The 17,376-nt window shown below is 60.7% G+C and overlaps 1 protein-coding gene across 1 annotated transcript in view; it reads left to right on the top strand.

Annotated features, from left to right (window-relative positions):
- DCHS1 (dachsous cadherin-related 1) overlaps positions 1–17,266 on the top strand; it is a 53,964-nt gene extending 36,698 nt beyond the window's left edge. Inside the window, exons 10-21 of the mRNA XM_061366418.1 lie at positions 951–1,785; positions 2,973–3,212; positions 3,678–3,803; positions 4,070–4,279; positions 4,885–5,748; positions 6,207–6,320; positions 7,097–7,308; positions 7,481–7,635; positions 8,920–9,050; positions 9,710–9,996; positions 11,130–11,268; positions 11,506–17,266. Coding sequence (XP_061222402.1) covers positions 951–1,785; positions 2,973–3,212; positions 3,678–3,803; positions 4,070–4,279; positions 4,885–5,748; positions 6,207–6,320; positions 7,097–7,308; positions 7,481–7,635; positions 8,920–9,050; positions 9,710–9,996; positions 11,130–11,268; positions 11,506–14,117 — 5,925 coding nt within the window. The 3' untranslated portion in view covers positions 14,118–17,266. The remainder of the gene's footprint in view (positions 1–950; positions 1,786–2,972; positions 3,213–3,677; positions 3,804–4,069; positions 4,280–4,884; positions 5,749–6,206; positions 6,321–7,096; positions 7,309–7,480; positions 7,636–8,919; positions 9,051–9,709; positions 9,997–11,129; positions 11,269–11,505) is intronic.
- Positions 17,267–17,376: the final 110 nt, after the last annotated feature.

Here is a 17,376-nt window from a genome sequence, read left to right as displayed (position 1 = left end):
CAGGCTGCCTCAGCCCAGCTCTCAGCCTGGCTCCAGAGGAGTGCTGCTTCAGCCCTCACAGCAACTCTGTGGCCTCCTCTGGACTCGCTCAGGCAGGCCCACATGAGAGCACTTCAGTACATTTTCTCTTAACACTATGGCTTTTCGTGTCTGTCCCATCCACAAGTGCACCTCATCCCCAGATTAACTTCAGTATCTTTAATAAAAGTACTGATAGTATTTATGTCTCTTCAGGTCATGCTGGGTTATGTTTCTTCTCTGTACCTCTCCAATGGATGAGTGTTACCTCTCTTCTTGCCCAGTCTTGCTTATCTTTTGCAGAATTGTTTCTGCTGTCACCTGTTGCCTTTGCAGTATCTAGCACAAACAGACTCACAGAATAGGTGAGGTGGGAAGGCTCTTCTGGAGATCATCTTATCCACACCTCTGCTGAAGCAGGGCTAGCAAGAGTCAGTTGCTCAGGCCCATGTCCAGGTGGCTTTTGAGCGTCTCCAGGAATGGAGGCTCCACCACCTCCCTGGGCAACCTGTGCCAGAGCTCTGTCACTTTCACTGGGAAACATTTCCTTATATTCAGAGGGAACCCCCTGTGCTTCAGCTTGGGCCTGTTGCCTCTGATCCTGGCACTGGGCACCACTGGGAAGCTTCTGGCTCCATCCTCTTTGCACTTTCCCTTCAGGTATTGATACACTTTGATGGGATCCCCCTGAGGCTCCTGTGCCCGGTCAGCAGTTCTGTCTGCACCCACCCGAGCTCCCACGGCGACGCTCGGCTTCCACCCTGTCAAACCTGTGCTTATGCTCAGTATGATTTCAAGCTGTTACTCATCTGTTAGGCCACAGGACCCGGCCCCCCGACTCCTGCTCTGTGCAGGCCCCTCCTCCCCCTCTCCACTGCCTCCCTGATAGGACCCCCAGCACACAGCACCCTCACTGCTGCCTCTTCTCACAGGTACTGCCATCCTCTCGGGTGCTGCCACGGCCTGATGCCACTGTGCTGACCCTGCATCCTCTGGAGGGGGTCAAGCCGGGCTCTGTGATCGGCTCCGTGGCACCTCCAGATGCCCCTGCACGAGGACAGCTGACCTACACGCTGGTAGGAGGTGGTGGGGATGGCACCTTTGTGGTTGACAGTGTGACAGGGGAGATTTACGCTGCCCGGGAGCTGGACTACGAAGCTGGGGCACGGCACGTGCTTCAGGTGAGTGCCGAGGACACTCAGCATGGATACCCCTCCAGCCGGCTGGTGCTGGTCCAGATCCACGTGCAGGACTGCAATGACCAGGCACCCACCTTCCCTGAAGACCCCATCACCATCGTGGTGCCTGAAAACACCCAGGCTGGCTCGTCCGTCTTCACCTTCCAGGCACTGGATAGGGACGGGGTGGGTCCCAACAGCCAAGTGCGGTACGCGTTGCTGCACCAGGAGCCCCCTGGGGCTCCCTTCCAGCTCGACAGCCGCTCGGGGCTGCTCACCCTCAGCCAGAGCCTTGACCGGGAGGCTGCTGCCTCCTTCCTTTTGGTGGTGGAGGCCACAGACCAGGCTCGCAACATCAGCCAGCGCCGCTCGGCAGCTGTCACAGCCCGCGTGTTTGTGACCGATGAGAATGACAACGCACCCGTGTTCCTCTCGCCTGCTGCCGTCAGCATCATGGAGGACCAGCCCACGGGGTTTGTGGCACTGCATGTGGTGGCCCAGGACAAGGATCTGGGGGAGAACGGGCGTGTGAGCTACTTGCTGAGAGCAGGCAACAGTGATGGATGCTTCCACCTGAATCCCAGCACAGGTGAGGGCCCAGGAGGATGCAGCATGGGCAGCAGGGACACTGGGAACACAGGCTGAGGAGCATCCAGGGATACACACATCTGGGGGATGAGCACGGTACACAGGAGGAGGAAGAGGGCTGGGGAACCTTGAGGGGGGAGACTGGTAGGGTGTGGAGGGCTCTAAGCATAGCGTCTGGTTGGCATGATACTGCTGTCCCTCTTAAATCATAGAATCATAGAATAGTTAGGGTTGGAAAGGACCTAAAGATCATCCAGTTCCAACCCCCTTGTCATGGGCAGGGACCCGTCACACTAAACCGTATCACCCAAGGCTCTGTCCAACCTGGCCTTGAGCACCGCCAGGGATGGAGCATTCATCACTTCACTGGGCAACCCATTCCAGTGGCCCACCACCCTTACAGTAAAGAACTTCTTCCTTATATCCAATCTAAACTTCCCCTGTTTTACTCCGCTACCCCTTCTCCTGTCACTACAGTCCCTAATGAGGGGCCTTCCATTAGAACAGATTGGTTCAAGCCCCATTCAACCTGGCCTTGCACATTGCCAGGGGTGGAGCATTCACAGTTCCCTTGGGCAACCTGTGCCAGTGTCTCACCACCCTCACAGGGAAGAACTTTCTTATATCCAGCCTATATCTTCCCTTTTCCAGTTTGAACCCATCACCCCTTCTCCTATCACTGCAGTCCCTGATGAAGAGTCCCTCTCCAGCTTCCTTTTAGGCCCCCTTCAGACACTGGAAGCTGCTCTGAGGTCTCCACGCAGCTTCTCCAGGCTGAACAGCCCCAGTGTTCTCAGCCTGTCTTCATATGGGAGGTGCTCAAGCCCCTGATCATCCCCATGGCCTCCTCTGGACTTGCTCCAGCAGCTCCATGTCCTTCTTACGCTGGGGACACCAGAATTGTATGCAGTACTCCAAGTGGGGTCTCCCCGGAGCACAGTAGAGGGGGAGAATCCCATCCCATGAGTTGCTGCTCATGCTCTGGGGGTGCATGAGCACATGGGGGGGTTCTGGACTCAAGCTCACACTGAAGCCAGGTCATGGGGAGCTTCTCCTCACCCAACACCCCCAAGCCCTCGAGACCTGACTGTCCCTGGCTGGCCCCAGTGCTGGCAGTGCTGCGGTAGCTCTGCCCTGGGGGCTGTGGTGCCGCAGGGTCCCAGCTCGCCCCTGTGCCCATGTCCGCAGGTGCGCTCTCCATCGTGCGGGCTCTGAACCGGGAGGAGGTGGTGCAGCACAACCTGACCGTGGTGGCCATGGACCATGGCTTCCCACGCCGCTCGGCCACGCAGCTGCTGGCCGTGCTGGTGCTGGATGTCAACGACGAGGCTCCCACTTTTGAGAAACCCGAGTATGAAGCTCACATCATGGAGAACTTGCCGGCTGGCAGCCCCGTGCTGCAGGTGCTGGCCACAGACCGGGACCTGGGTGAGGATGCAGGGCAAGGATGGGCTGCCCAGTTCTGGCAGGGGTCCTTGTGGAGATGCAGTGCCTAGGACCAGGTGCACTCTGCTCTCTCGCACCTGGTTTGAGAGCCTCGCTGACCACAGCAGGGGTGGATCATCTCCTGGCCTGCAGATGAGTAATGGGCTGGATCCCGAGAGAAGCTGAAGATGAGAATAGGGACTGTGATTCCCTCTGCTCCCCAGAACAGTGGCCTTTGTTCCTTGGGGGTTTCTTGGCCTCTTTTCCCTTCCACAAGCTGGGCTGGGCTGGGACTTCCCCCCCCCACACTTCTCTGTTCCAGCTTTACCTGCCAGGGGTGAGGTCATTTCCCATAGCCTGTGTGACGCCTGGGTGGGAAGCATGGGAGGAGGCAGGTTCAGAGCTGCAGCCAAATGAGGGGCTTCTGGGGTTTCTGCTGGGCTGCTCAAACCATGTTTTTCCATGCAGGTGCCAATGGGCAGGTGTCCTATGGGGGTCTCTCTGGGGGGCCTTTCTCCATCAACCCACAGACGGGGCTCATCACCACCACACACACCCTGGACCGCGAGGAGCAGGAGCAACATGTGTTGATGGGTAGGGCTGTGCTGGGGCACAAGGAGTGCCACCAGACATAGGGTAGGGAGCACAGGGGGTTGCATGGGTGCTCCCCACTGCTGGGGGAGGGCAGGACATGAGCATGATGGAGGTTTGTGGGGCACACAGGGTGGTTTGAACACGCAGGAATGCTGATGATCCCATGCCTGGCTGCCCCTGGGATTGTGTGGACATGCACGTGAAAGCCTTGATAGCAGCTCCTCATTAGCAGCGCAGCCTGCAGTGCTCTTGCTATGTTCCTGCAGTCTATGCTCGGGATGGTGGCCTGCCCCCCAACCTCTCCAAGGCGACTGTACGGATAACAGTAGGGGACGAGAATGACCACGCACCACACCTTGAAAGCGAGTCCTGCTCCGTGGAGGTCCCAGAGAACCAGAGCCGGGTGGCACTCTACACCCTGCGGGCCACCGACCCCGATGGAGGCGAGAATGGGCGCCTGGAATACCGCCTGGCAGGTGAGGCCACCAGAGCAATGCAGCTCCTCTTGGCAGCTGCCCCAGCTTGCCTGCATCACCCACAGCACTTCCCGTTCCACTTCAGTTCTCTCCTACTCCAGCCCACATGTAGCTGCTGCCGCTTCTCAACCCTCCAATTTCTCTGCACCGAGTAAAAAGCCCCCCAGGATCTGGACAGGCTGCACTCCCTTAGTCCCCAGGCTCTTGCCTGCTTCCCCAGGCTTGGAGTAGTTCCATGCCTCCCTTGGCCGCTCTGATCTGTTGAATTTAGAGGTTGCTGAGTGCGATCTCTTTACTGAGATCATGCCCTGTGTTATCTGGGGCTCCCTATTGGCAGAAGCTCTGGCCTGTAAGCTGTTGGAGCCAGTTCTTAAAGTCACACAGAGCTGGACCAAGGAGGTTCAATCCCACTGGGGCCATACAGAGAAGAATTCACTGTACCTTCCCTGCCAGGCCACACTGGGATGGACTTTTTTCTATCATAGAATAACTATGGTTTGTGTTGAAAGGGACCTTGAAGCTCATCCAGTTCCAATCGCCTGCCACAGGCAGGGGCACCTTCCACTAGACCAGGTTATAGTCTTGTTATTCCCTCTCTTTTTCAGATGGAGACCCTGGGCAGGATTTCAGCCTAGACCCAGTCTCTGGTGTTCTCTCCACTGCACAAGCTCTTGACCGGGAGCACGTTGCTTCCTACAGCCTCACAGTGGTGGTGCAAGACCACGGCACCCCCCCACGCAGTGCCACCATGTCCGTGCACGTGAAGGTGCTGGACCTCAATGACAACACTCCTGGTTTCACTCAAGCTGCCTACATGGTGGAGGTGCCAGAGGACTTGCCTGTCGGTGCACTGGTGCTGCAGCTGGTGGCTCATGACCCAGATGAGGGCACAAATGGGCAGGTCTCCTACTACCTGGGCAACGAATCCCTTGGCGTGTTCCAGGTTGAGCCGCAGAGTGGGCGCATCAGCAGCACCCAGGCGCTGGACCGGGAGCACCAGCCCACCTACAGCTTCCTGGCCAAGGCTGTGGACTCGGCACCATGGGAGCCCAAGAGCGCAGCCGTGCGTGTCACCATCACTGTGCGAGATGTCAATGACCATGCCCCTGCCTTCCTGCACAGCCCCCTCACTGTCAACTTGTCCCGCCACACACCACTCAAGCAGGTGGTGGCCACCATGAGGGCAGAGGACAGGGATGCGGGTGCTAATGCCTCCATCCTGTACCGCCTTGCCACCCCCAACTCTGCCTTCTCCATCAATTCCTACACCGGGGATATCCAACTGCTGCAGCCCCTGGGCTCACTCAGCCAGCGCCAGCGGACGCTTTTCATCCTGGCCACAGACCTGGGGCAGCCGGCACTCTCCTCTACTGGAGTGGTGGTGATCCACGTGCAGGAAGAGCCCTTCCGCGGGCTGCGCTTTCCCCGGAGCACCAGTGACGTGGCTCTGCCGGAAAACGCTGCCCCAGGTATCACTGGGCAGCGTCCAGTGAGTGCTGGGGTGAAGTAGGGCAGGACAGGAGGGGAGGTGGGTGCTGGGCTGGCAGTGCTGTGGGAAGCTCAAGCAGGGAGCACTGCCTGCTCCTGGGGAGCCCCATTATGCTTGGGTAGACCCAAGGGACTGACCAGTGCCCAAGCTGTTCAGGGTGTAATTCCTGTGGGATTGCTGGGGAGGGTCAGAGCACTGCTGGCAGTCACGCATGTCCAGTTAGTTCTGGAAGGGCCCCAGGGGTCACAGGAGATCATGGAGGTGACCATGGGGAGGTCCATGAGTTCTGGCTCCCAGCCCAAAGTTGCATCCTCAGTGTCCTTGGGCAGAGCTGTGTTCCTGTGGGACAGCACGTGCTGCCCTCACACCTCCTTGACCCGCTGTCCACTGGGGCCATGAGGCTCTGCTGCCCCTTCTCACAGTGTCACTCTTCCCCAGGCACTGCTGTGGCGAGCATCCAGGCCGTGCACATGGGGGGCTCATCCGGACACATCACCTACAGCATTGTCAGCGGCAATGAGAAGAAGGCTTTCCTCATCCAGCCCAGCTCAGGTATGGCAACAAGAGCACCAGGGCAAGTGGCAAGTGGACAAGTGGGAGGCAACCTGTGCCCAGAGCCCCCCTAAAGGGCACAGGAACACAGCCATGGCTCTGTACCAGTAAATAGTGTTTGTTAGTGTTGGGACATGCACTAAGCACTGTTAACCTGTCATTGTCCAGAGGCTGTTAGCACAGGCTGTTAGTAGTTGGAGAACATACTTAAGTGCCTGCTGTGGACAAGAGCAGGGATTGTCACAGGAGCATCCTCACCCCCTACTGTGGCACCTCAGGCTCTGCTGCTTCTGTCCCAGGCAGGAACAGCCCTTTGGAAGGCAGAAGGCTGCTGACTGTTTTCTTTGTATTTTCTGGCATCTCATGCAGTTTGTAAGGATCTGGCCTAGACCGATAGCTGCAGTAAGATGACTTCAGCTTGGAGCTTGTGCAGCACCATGGGCTTGACATGGAGCAGCTCTTTTTGAAACAGGCCGTACCTCAGATGGTGTCTCCATAGTAGGAGGGCTGTTGCATGCTGCAATGTAAGCACAAGCTGCCTGTGCAGGGTGCAGGGTCTATCACCCAGGGCAGATCACTGTGGCTAGCAAGAAGGCTGTTGGTTTGGAGAGGGCTCAGAAGAGCTCAGTGTGCTGCTTCTGAGAATAGCTGGGTGAGCAGAGGGATAGACTGAGTGCAAGGGAGTGAAAGAATGAAAGAGAACAAGGGGGGTGGATATGCTGATGCATCTCTCACCCCCTCTTCACCCGCCCCATCCTGCTGTCCCCTGCTCCCAGGTGCCATCTCAGTCCAGGACTCCAGCAGCCTGGATTTTGAGGCCAGCCCCCGGCTGCGCCTGGTGGTCCAGGCAGAGACAGCAGCTTCCTTTGGCTTCATGGCCATAAACCTGAACCTGCAAGATGTGAATGACAACTTGCCACGCTTCCAGCTGCAGAACTATGTGGCATTCATCTGGGAGTCACAGAGCTACGACTCGCCCGTCATCCAGGTATCCCTGGGGACACACGCAGGGACATCGGCCCCTGGCCTGCCTCTCTGCTGGGGTGAGGGGGTGCACCATGGGCCTGGGGCTGGTGCCTATGGAGAGGTCCAGCCTTTGGAGGGCTGTGGCTTGCAGGGCTCCACAATCACACTGCCGAGCCTCTCCTGTGGCTTTGCAGGTCCTGGCAGATGATTTGGATCAGGGAGCAAATGGGCAGGTGACTTACGCCATCAACCAGTCCCTGCCAATGACAGGCTTGTATCACATCGACCCCCAGACTGGCACCATCACTACTGCTGCCATCCTGGACAGGGAGATCTGGTCTCAGACCCGGTGAGTGGAGCCAGACTAACTTGTGCCACAGATGTGAGGGGCATAGCTGTGGAGCAGCATCCTCAGACATGCTGGCACCAAGCAGCGATTGATGCTCTGCTGCTCAGTGCCACCCAAAGCTGTCTCAGCCCTGTCTGTTCAATGGTTTTGCCAAACAACAGGAATTTAGGCTTAGTGTTAACATGGGGAGCACACAGTGTTGAAGGCATGACAGATGGCCATCAGATGATCCAGAGCTCTGTTCGGCTTGGCTCTGCAGAGCTGAGAAGATTGTGAAGGGGGGTAGTGGTCTCTTCAGTGTCTGCATCCATCCCCTTTCCTGCCCGCTTAATCCAGGCCTCATATGCTCAGTCCCTTCCCACTCCCCTACATTGCACCCTTCTGCCCTGCCACCGTGCTCCAGGGGTTCTGCACTGCCCTGACCCCTCTTGCAAGTCCTGCTGCAGTCAGTCCAGGCCCTTTGGGCCCCTCACCATGTGCACACACTCCAGACATCAGCCAGTCTAGCCACACATATGTAAGGTAATGGCAAGCACACACACATGATGAATTTAAGTCTTCCCCTACTCTGTAGACATTCATGGTTCAGATGCAAGGAACAGCTCCTGCCACCCCCCAGGCTATGTTCTCCACCCCCCCAATATGCATGCTCCAGTGGCTGCATGTCTCTCTGCCCAGGCATGAGGAGACCTAGGGCATTTGTTCCATTCCCGTACCCATCCCCATTCCACAGAGAGGCTCCATGCATTCCCCAACACCCGGGAATGCTCCAGGTGCCTCCCTGCCTGCACCCCACAGCATGGTCTGCCTGCATCATCCCCCACAAAGGTCTCGGGCTCCTGCTGGGGGTGCATCCCCTCCCTCTCCTTGCCAAAGCTTCCAGCCGTGCATCTTCTGTCCCTGTGCCCGTGCCAGGGCTGGGCATGAACCCACTGCCCACCACATGCTCCAAAGGCTTGTGCCCACATTCAGAGGTTGTTTGTGTGTTCACAAACCCACTGCCCTCCAAACACACACCTCAAACGTGCTTCCATCTGCTGCCCTGCCCTCTGCTCGTGCACACATCCACTGCCCCACACATGCTTTCCAGATACTTTGCACGTATCTGTTGCCCCAGACACTCCAGATGCTGTGACAGTTCCCCTGCCACATACACCTTCAGCCTGTGCTTACATGAAGGAATTCCCCCAACATGTTCCAGATGCAGTGCATGCATGCATTGCCCCCTCACACACATGCCACATGCCTGTGAACCGTGTGCTGTGCCTTTGTGCTTACCCACAGTTTGGTGGTAACAGCCATGGACAGAGGGACCCCGCCGCTGGTGGGCTCAGCCACGCTGACTGTGGTGGTGATGGACGTCAATGACAACAGCCCCACCATCCCATTTCCCTGGGAGGTGCGGGTCCCAGAGAGTAAGTGCAGCTCAGCCCCATGGGGTAACGTGGCACCTATGGCACAGGGTGAGGTATGATGCACACCCGAGGGTCGGGAAGAAGCCCCCAGGGTAACTTGGCCCTGCCCTTGCCGGGGCTGGCTCATGCTGCCCCACAGGCAGAGCTCCCCCAAAGTCCCTTGGCACTGCCCCATGTACCTGGCGTCAGTACTGCCCTGATGCTGCAGATGTGTCCCAAGGGAACCAGCTGAATTCCCAGCTCATCCCTGGCCTTAGGCAGCGCTGCAGGAGCTGTGGCTGCACACACCTCCCCTGCCTGCTGGCTGTGTGCCCTGTGCCAACCTCGGCCTGCCCAGCCCAGCTCCGGAGACCTTCCCCGTCACCCCCAGTATCTCTCTGTCATAGAATCCCAGCCTGGTTTGTGTTGAAGGGACCTCAAAGCTCCTCCAGCTCCAACCCCTGCCACGGGCGGGGACCCCTTCCACTGGAGCAGCTTGCTCCAAGCCCCTGTGTCCAGCCTGGCCTTGAGCACTGCCAGGGATGGGGCAGCCACAGCTTCTCTGGGCAAAACTTCTCTTGTCCCCAGTGCTCAGGCTCTGCACTGAGCTGGTTTCCCAGTGAGAGTCAGCTGCTTTCTGAGGAGGGGGCTCTGCTTGCTCATGCCTGGCCTCTCCACAGACACTCTGCTGGGCACCCAGATAGCCCAACTGACTGGGAATGATGTGGACTCGGGCCCTGCGCTCTCCTACACGCTCTTGCTGGATGGGGATGCTGTGGGCACGTTCAGTGTGCTGCGCTACGGCGGGCGCATTGCGCTCACAGCGCCACTGGACTATGAGCAGCGCAGCCACTACACTGTCACCCTGCGAGCCTCCGACACCCTCCACGAGACCGAGGCCAACCTCACTGTCATTGTGGAGGATGTGAATGACAACGCTCCGACCTTCAGCCAGGGCTTCTACCAGGTACCACACACAGAGGTGTGCCAGCGGCAGGGGCTGTCCAACACAAACCCCTCTGCGGCTCCTACCTGGCCTTGCAAGGCACGGAGACTGCTTGGGGTCTGAGCCTGTTCCGGCCCCTCTCTGGGCTCCCATTCATACCCTGACACTCCTCGTGCTGTCTCTGTGATGTAGCTAGGAGCCTGACACCAGACACATGGCACTGGGATCAGCCACTGCACAGCCACTTGCAGACAGTTCACGCTGGACTAGATCATAGATTCATAGACTCACAGACTGGCTTGTGTGGGAAGAAACCTTAAAGCTCATTCAGTTCCAACCCCTGCCTTGGACAGGGACCCCTTCCACTGGAGCAGCTTGCTCCAAGCCCCTGTGTCCAACCTGGCCTTGAGCACTGCCAGGGATGGGGCAGCCACAGCTTCTCTGGGCACCCTGTGCCAGCGCCTCAGCACCCTCACAGGGAAGAGCTTCTGCCTAAGAGCTCAGCTCAGTCTCCCCTCGGGCAGGTTCAAGCCATTCCCCTTGGTCTGTCCTTACAGGCCCTTGTCCAAAGCCCCTCTCTATCTTTCTTCATGGAAAGAGTGGGAAGGTAGAAGTGGTGGGAGATGGATCACAACCTGGACAAGTGTTTCTGGCAAGACCTGGCCTGAGGCCCCCCAAGCAGATCACTGAATGAGGGCTGACTGATGCAGTGTGCTTCATCTCTGGAGCAGAGGTGCAAGGAGCTGAGATGCCACAGAAATGCTTGGAGGCTGAGAGCACAGGCCAGTGGGACTGTCTGTTGGTATGTGTCTGGCACACCAGAAAGACAAGAGCTGTTTTGATTTGTGTGAAATCCCTTCTGTGGAGAAAATATTAGCTATTAAAGAGTTCTTCAGAGTAGCAAAGTAGAGAGAAGGATGAGGAACTGGCTGCTGAAGCTGACTGGGAGTCACACTAACAAGGAGGTGCTGTGCATGTGGGCCAGGTCCCCTCTGTGTGCCAGCTCTGGTGCAGAGGTGGGGAAGGCTCTGGCCAGTGCGGAGTTGGGCCACCTTGGCTGTCATTGCCCTGGCCAGCCCTGACCCCTCGCAGCCCCAGGGGCTGGCTCCCAGCCTGGGGCACCAGGCACTGACCGGGGCTTCCTCCTCTTCCAGGTGCCGCTGCCCGAGCACACGCCCGCAGGCAGCGTCATTCTCACCGTGAGCGCAAGTGACCCGGACGCGGGGACCAACGGGGACGTCACCTTCCGCCTGGCCGTGCCCAGCCCTGACGTCGCCATCGACCCCAGCAATGGTGCGTGGTGCTGGCTGCTGAGTGGGACCCGTCCCCTGGGGTGCTCTGGCTGTGCCCCATGCTGGCCTGGGCACAGCCCCTCTCCAGGTCACTGTCTGGAGTGGCTGGTGAGGCAGATGTGGTGCTGTGGCCCTGAACATTCCCACTGCAGCATCCCAGACACTTGTGCTTCCAGCCAGCAACCCCAGTGCCCTTTCCCTAGTGTCTCTTCCATGCTGACTCTTTGTGCTCTCACAGGGACCCTCTTCACCCTCCGGCAGCTGGAGTTTGATGCCAGTCAGCCCACCCTGGACCTGGTGGTGGAAGCCCATGACCATGGCTCACCCAGCCTCTCCTCCTGGGCCACGGTGCAGCTCCAGGTGCTGGATGTGAATGACCACAGCCCCAGCTTCCAGGAGCCACGCTACAACGCTAGCGTCCCTGAGGACCTGCGCCCAGGAACCACAGTGCTGACCCTGGAAGCGGGCGATGCGGATGTCTCCCGGGAGAACGCTGGCTTTGACTACACCATCGTCAGTGGCAACGGCGGCAACGCCTTCCGCGTGGAGAGCCGGGTAGCCTGGGCTGGGGGGCACCTCCGCACGCAGGGAGCCTTGGTGCTAGTGGAGCCCTTGGACTTTGAGGCCATCCCAGTCTACAACCTCACTGTGGCAGCCTCAGACCGGGGCCTGCCGCAGCGCAGCACCACTGTGCCCGTGCTCATCACTGTGCAGGACGTGAACGACAACCCGCCCGTGTTCACGCGGGCCGAGTACCGCACCGCAGTGAGCGAGAGCGCGCCGGCCGGCACTGAGCTGCTGCGCCTGGTGGCCCACGACGCTGACTCGGGGCCCCGCGGTCATGTTCACTACAGCATCAGCTCAGGGGACCAGCACGGGCTCTTCCAGCTGCACGAGAGCACGGGGGCCCTGTGCCTGGCGCAGCCGCTGGACCGAGAGGCACAGGCTGTGCACACACTCGTGGTGCAGGCCACAGATGTGCCGGGTGGGCACTTCGCGCTGGTACCAGTGGCCATCGAGGTGAAGGATGTCAACGACAACAAGCCCTACTTCCCGGTGGAGGTGCTGAGTGCCAGCATGCGGGAGAACCTGCCTCCTGGCACACTGGTCACCACACTGCGTGCTGTCGACGCAGACAACGGTGTCTTCGGGGAGCTGCGGTACACGGTGCTGGAACAGGCAGTGGGGGAGCCCAGCGTCGCTGAGGGCCGCGATGCTTTTGCTATCAACAGCAGCTCTGGGGAGCTGCGCTCCTGCCTTACCTTTGACTATGAACGAGCCAAAGCTTTCCAGCTTCTTGTCAAGGCCACGGATGCCGGCAATGCCTCTGCCACAGTGACCGTGCGGGTCCTGGTGACAGGGGAGGACGAGTACGACCCCATCTTCCTGAGCCCCTCCTTCAACTTTGAGGTCCCAGAGGGAGCCCGCAAAGGACATAGCATTGGGCGGGTCCTGGCAACAGATGAGGACGAGGGGGCCGACGGTGTCGTACTGTACTCCCTGGCAAAGCCCTCGCCATACTTTGCCATCAACCAGACCACAGGCACCATCTACCTGCGTGTGGACAGCCAGCCGCAGGCCGGGGCTGGGCGCGCCAAGAGGGAGCCACGCGAGATGAGCCTGGAGGTGCAGGCGCGCAGCCCCCTGCCCGCCTCACGCTCGGCCTCAGCACAGGTCACCATCGATGTCACGCACACCTCCTTTGGCCTGGCTCCCGACCTCAACCTGCTGCTGGTGGCCGTGGCTGCCTCGCTGGGGGTCGTGGTGGTGCTGGCTGCTGTGGCCATTGTGCTGGCACTGGTCCGCTCCCGGCACCGCCGGGGCCTTCAGAAGGCAGAGGGGGACGGGCCGCTGGGCCGCCTGCCGAGCGGATCCCTGCAGAAGCTTGGCCGCGAGGAGCCGGTGCTTCCCGGGAGTGAGCACATTTACCACCAGGCCCTGCCGGGGTACGGCGGCGAGCCCTCGGGGCCCTACACGCGGGGCGGCTCGCTGGACCCCTCGCACTCCAGCGGCCGAGGCTCCGCCGAAGCCGCTGAGGATGACGAGATCCGGATGATCAACGAGTACCCGCGTGTGGCCAGCATCACCGCCTCCATGCAGGAGCACATCTCTGCCCGCGGCCCCGACTCCGGCATCCAGCAAGATGCCGACCAGCTCTCCGATATCTCCTGTGAGCCCACCGCCCTGGAGAGTGCCCAGTGGTTCAAGAGCAAGAAGGGCTCCGGGCTGCTGCTGCCGGGGCCAGCGCCGCTGTACCGCGAGGATGGAGGCGGCAGCGCCTTCCTCGGTGTGCGCTGCGGCCTTAGCGTTTCTTCCCAGCCTCAGGACTACACCTTCCCGGAGGATGGCAAGCCCTCTGTGGAGGGCTCGCTCACTGCCATCGTGGCCAGCGACGAGGAGCTCCGCGGCAGCTACAACTGGGATTACCTGCTGAACTGGTGTCCCCAGTTCCAGCCGCTGGCCAGCGTCTTCACAGAGATCGCCCGCCTCAAGGATGAGAGCTCTTTGCGCAAGCCCTTCCCGAGCAAGCCCAAGGCAGAGCCCAAGCCCCGCATCGACCCCCCGCCCCTCATCACCTCGGTGGCCCACCCAGGTGCCAAGTCTGTGCCCCCCAAGCCACCACCGGGCAGGACCTTCCCACACGCGTCGTCCCTGCGCCGCTCGCCCATCAGCCACGAGGGCTCCATCTCCTCCTCTGCCATGTCACCCAGCTTCTCCCCCTCACTGTCCCCGCTGGCCGCCCGCTCCCCTGTGGTCTCGCCCTTTGGCATCTCCCAGGGGCCTTCTGCCTCTGCCATCAGCGCTGAGCACTCGCTGGAGCCCCCCGAGGAGGCCGAGCTCAGGATTTAGACCTGGGCCCATGGACTCCTCCCCCCTCCCCGCAGCCATGTGGGGTCAGGAGCGAGGCCAAGCCCCGGGCTGCATTTTGTGGGTGCTAATCCTGCTCTCCCAGCACCTTGCCTGGCCCAGGGCTCCCGTGGGCTGTGGGTTCCTTTGTGCTTTGGGGCCGTTGGCTCCTGTCCCTGCAGTCTGGCAGATTCGGTGCTGGTTTTGATGCCCTATGGACTGCTGCTGCCAGCACCCAAGGGCAATGGTTCCTCCTGCTGCTCGTGGTCTCGGATCAGCACCTGGCAGGATGCTGCTCCATGGTACTGTGTGCTCTGGGAGGCTGGGAGCAGATGGGTGCTCCCAAGAGACTGCAGCCCTGGCTCCAGCTGCACAGCAGCCTGGGTGCAGCAGGACACTGTGTGAGCCCTGCTGGCCCCTGCCTGCAGGGGCTCCGGGGCTGGGGAGTGATGCTCCCAGGGCAGGTACAGCCACAGCCCCCTGCCAGCCTGCCCATGCTGTCTGTGGGAATGGGGATGGCCGAACCTGCTTCCCCATAGTGAGTGGAGACCCATCCCAGGCCAAGCTGGGGTGCGAGAAGGCAGTGCCCCCTTTGTACTTGCTGATCCATGGCTGCTGTGGGGAAAGGGCATTCTTTGGGGTCTCTCAAGCCCTTCCATCTCCTACCACTACAGGTGACCCTTTTAGGGGATCTCCCTACCAGGGCTGCTGGAGAGCCCCGCTCCTCAGGGCCTGGGCTGGGAGGCGGGTGCCCTGCTCAGCACGGGAGCCCCGTTCCAGGGTAGCTGCTCCTAGGCCAGGTGCCTCTGGGCTGCAGCTCCCTTCGGCACGGGCACAGCCACGGGCACTGCTCATGCACCAGGCATATGCGGTGCTGTGGGGCGGGCAGGAGCAGTGAGAGCTGCAGCAGAGCTGACCCCAAGACCCAGCCCCAAGAAAGGCAGCGATGTGACCACACAGTGACACCAGGCAGGGTCCTCCTCCTGCCCCAGCTGCCCCAGGCCTTCAGCTGCAGGGTGGAGGGGGGGAAGGGGCACCCCAAAAAGCCACATGGCCTGAAGCAGGCACAATGGCAGCCAGGCTGTCACCAGGGAGCCGCAGTGTGGGACACGTGCAGCCGGGCTGCCTGGGGCCCTGCAGTGACTGTGACGTGGCCAGCAGGACAGGCTGTCCCCAGGGACACCTCCAAAACGTGGGTAGCAGAGAAGCCAGGCCCCGGGGCTGCTCAGCCCCACTCCAGCACACCATGAGAGCATGGGATAGAGCCACTCTTCAATGGGGCTGGTCCCCATCCTCACCGCGGCACCACTCACACAGCCAGCCTCGCAGCCAGTGTCACGTCACCCCTGGGGCAGCCCCCAGCCAGCGCTCCCTGCAGCCCCGGTAGGTCCCGGTGGGTGGCCCCGTGCCCTGGGGTGCAGCCCTGGTGCCCTGGATGCTCACAGTCGCTGTGACCCACACACGGACATGGGTGCAGAGTGAGGGCGAGGACCAAGGCACATGGGGCATGCTGGGTGCCCCAGATACAAGGCTAGCCTGGGTGTGAGCATGGCTGTGGTGTCAGGGAGGACACCCAGCTGCCTAAGAGGGGCTGGGGGAATTTCCTTCCTGTCACACTTTTCCTAGACCCGCTTCATAGCCTCAGCCCAAAGCATGTCAGCACCATGGCTGCAACCCAGCTCCAGAAGATTTACCATAGCAGCCAGAACCCATCACTTTGCCCACTCCTTCCCCATCTCCCACCAAGCACCATCAGTGGCTGCAGCCCCATCACTGTCTCAGCCCTCCACCTCGCACTCTGTGATGCAGGTTCCAGCCCAGCCTGTACCGTGGGAGACAGGGGTCTGCAGCAGCAGTGGTGGCTCTGAGGGTGCTGCTGGGCCATGCCTGCACTGCCTGGAACTTGCCGAGCACCTCGGGTGACTGGGAGGGGAGGATGGCTCTGCCTCCCTCAGCACAGGGGCAGCCCATGGAGGCTCTGGGGCAGGCACCCCTCATCCCTGCTCGCTGTGGGGAGCACTGAGGGTGCCAAGCACTCCCCAGCCCCACATGGGCTGGGATGGCTGAGCAGCATGTCCAGGACACTGGAGCAGGGATGGGTCAGCCTGGAGTGCCACAGTCACACACCATGGGCTGGGGAGTATGGTCATGGGCACAGCCGCAGTGTTACACACCATGGGCACAGCTGCATTGCTGCACACCATGGGCACAGCACCAGTGTCGCACACCATGGGCACAGCCACAGTGTCGCACACCATGGGCTGGGGAGCACGGCCATGGGCACAGCCCCATTGTCGCACACCATGGGCTGGGGAGCACGGCCATGGGCACAGCCCCATTGTCGCACACCATGGGCTGGGGAGCACGGCCATGGGCACAGCCCCATTGTCGCACACCATGGGCACAGCCCCATTGTCGCACGCCATGGGCTGGGGAGCACGGCCATGGGCACAGCCCCATTGTCGCACACCATGGGCTGGGGAGCACGGCCATGGGCACAGCCCCATTGTCGCACACCATGGGCTGGGGAGCACGGCCATGGGCACAGCCCCATTGTCGCACACCATGGGCACAGCCCCATTGTCGCACACCATGGGCACAGCCCCATTGTCGCACACCATGGGCTGGGGAGCACGGCCATGGGCACAGCCCCATTGTCGCACACCATGGGCACAGCCCCATTGTCGCACGCCATGGGCTGGGGAGCACGGCCATGGGCACAGCCCCATTGTCGCACGCCATGGGCTGGGGAGCACGGCCATGGGCACAGCCCCATTGTCGCACACCATGGGCACAGCCGCAGTGTCACACACCATGGGCACAGCCGCAGTGTCACACACCATGGGCACAGCCCCATTGTCGCACACCATGGGCTGGGGAGGACGGCCATGGGCACAGCCCCATTGTCGCACACCATGGGCTGGGGAGCACGGCCATGGGCCCTGCCAGGGGCCCTGCTGCCAGTTATTTATTTTTACACAGTGTAATAGGAGTCCTGTTTCTACTTTGTTTGTACCTTTTGTATCGTGTCGCGCTGAGCTGCATGTATCGGGTGCTGCGCTTTGGCCGCACGTGGCCGCTCCAGCACAGCCTGGACCCAAGTGCCAACTCCTCAAAGAAATGCCTTAATAAACCACACTTGTTTGTACAGAGATGGACATGGCTGCTGCTGCCCCAGGATTGCCATGTGCGGCCAGTGGGCAGGAGAAGGGCCAGAAGCTGCTGGCGCACAGGTAGGAGCAGTGCCCTGCACTTGGCTCCG

Source organism: Neopsephotus bourkii, unplaced genomic scaffold (genome assembly GCF_033783945.1).
Source record: "Neopsephotus bourkii isolate Nb327-2 ecotype Australia unplaced genomic scaffold, CSIRO-AGI_Nbou_v1 NB_124, whole genome shotgun sequence".
In the NCBI taxonomy this organism is placed as follows: Eukaryota; Metazoa; Chordata; class Aves; order Psittaciformes; family Psittacidae; genus Neopsephotus; species Neopsephotus bourkii.
The sequence above is the reverse complement of the archived record's forward strand: the minus strand, read 5'-3'. Positions and strand labels throughout refer to the sequence as shown.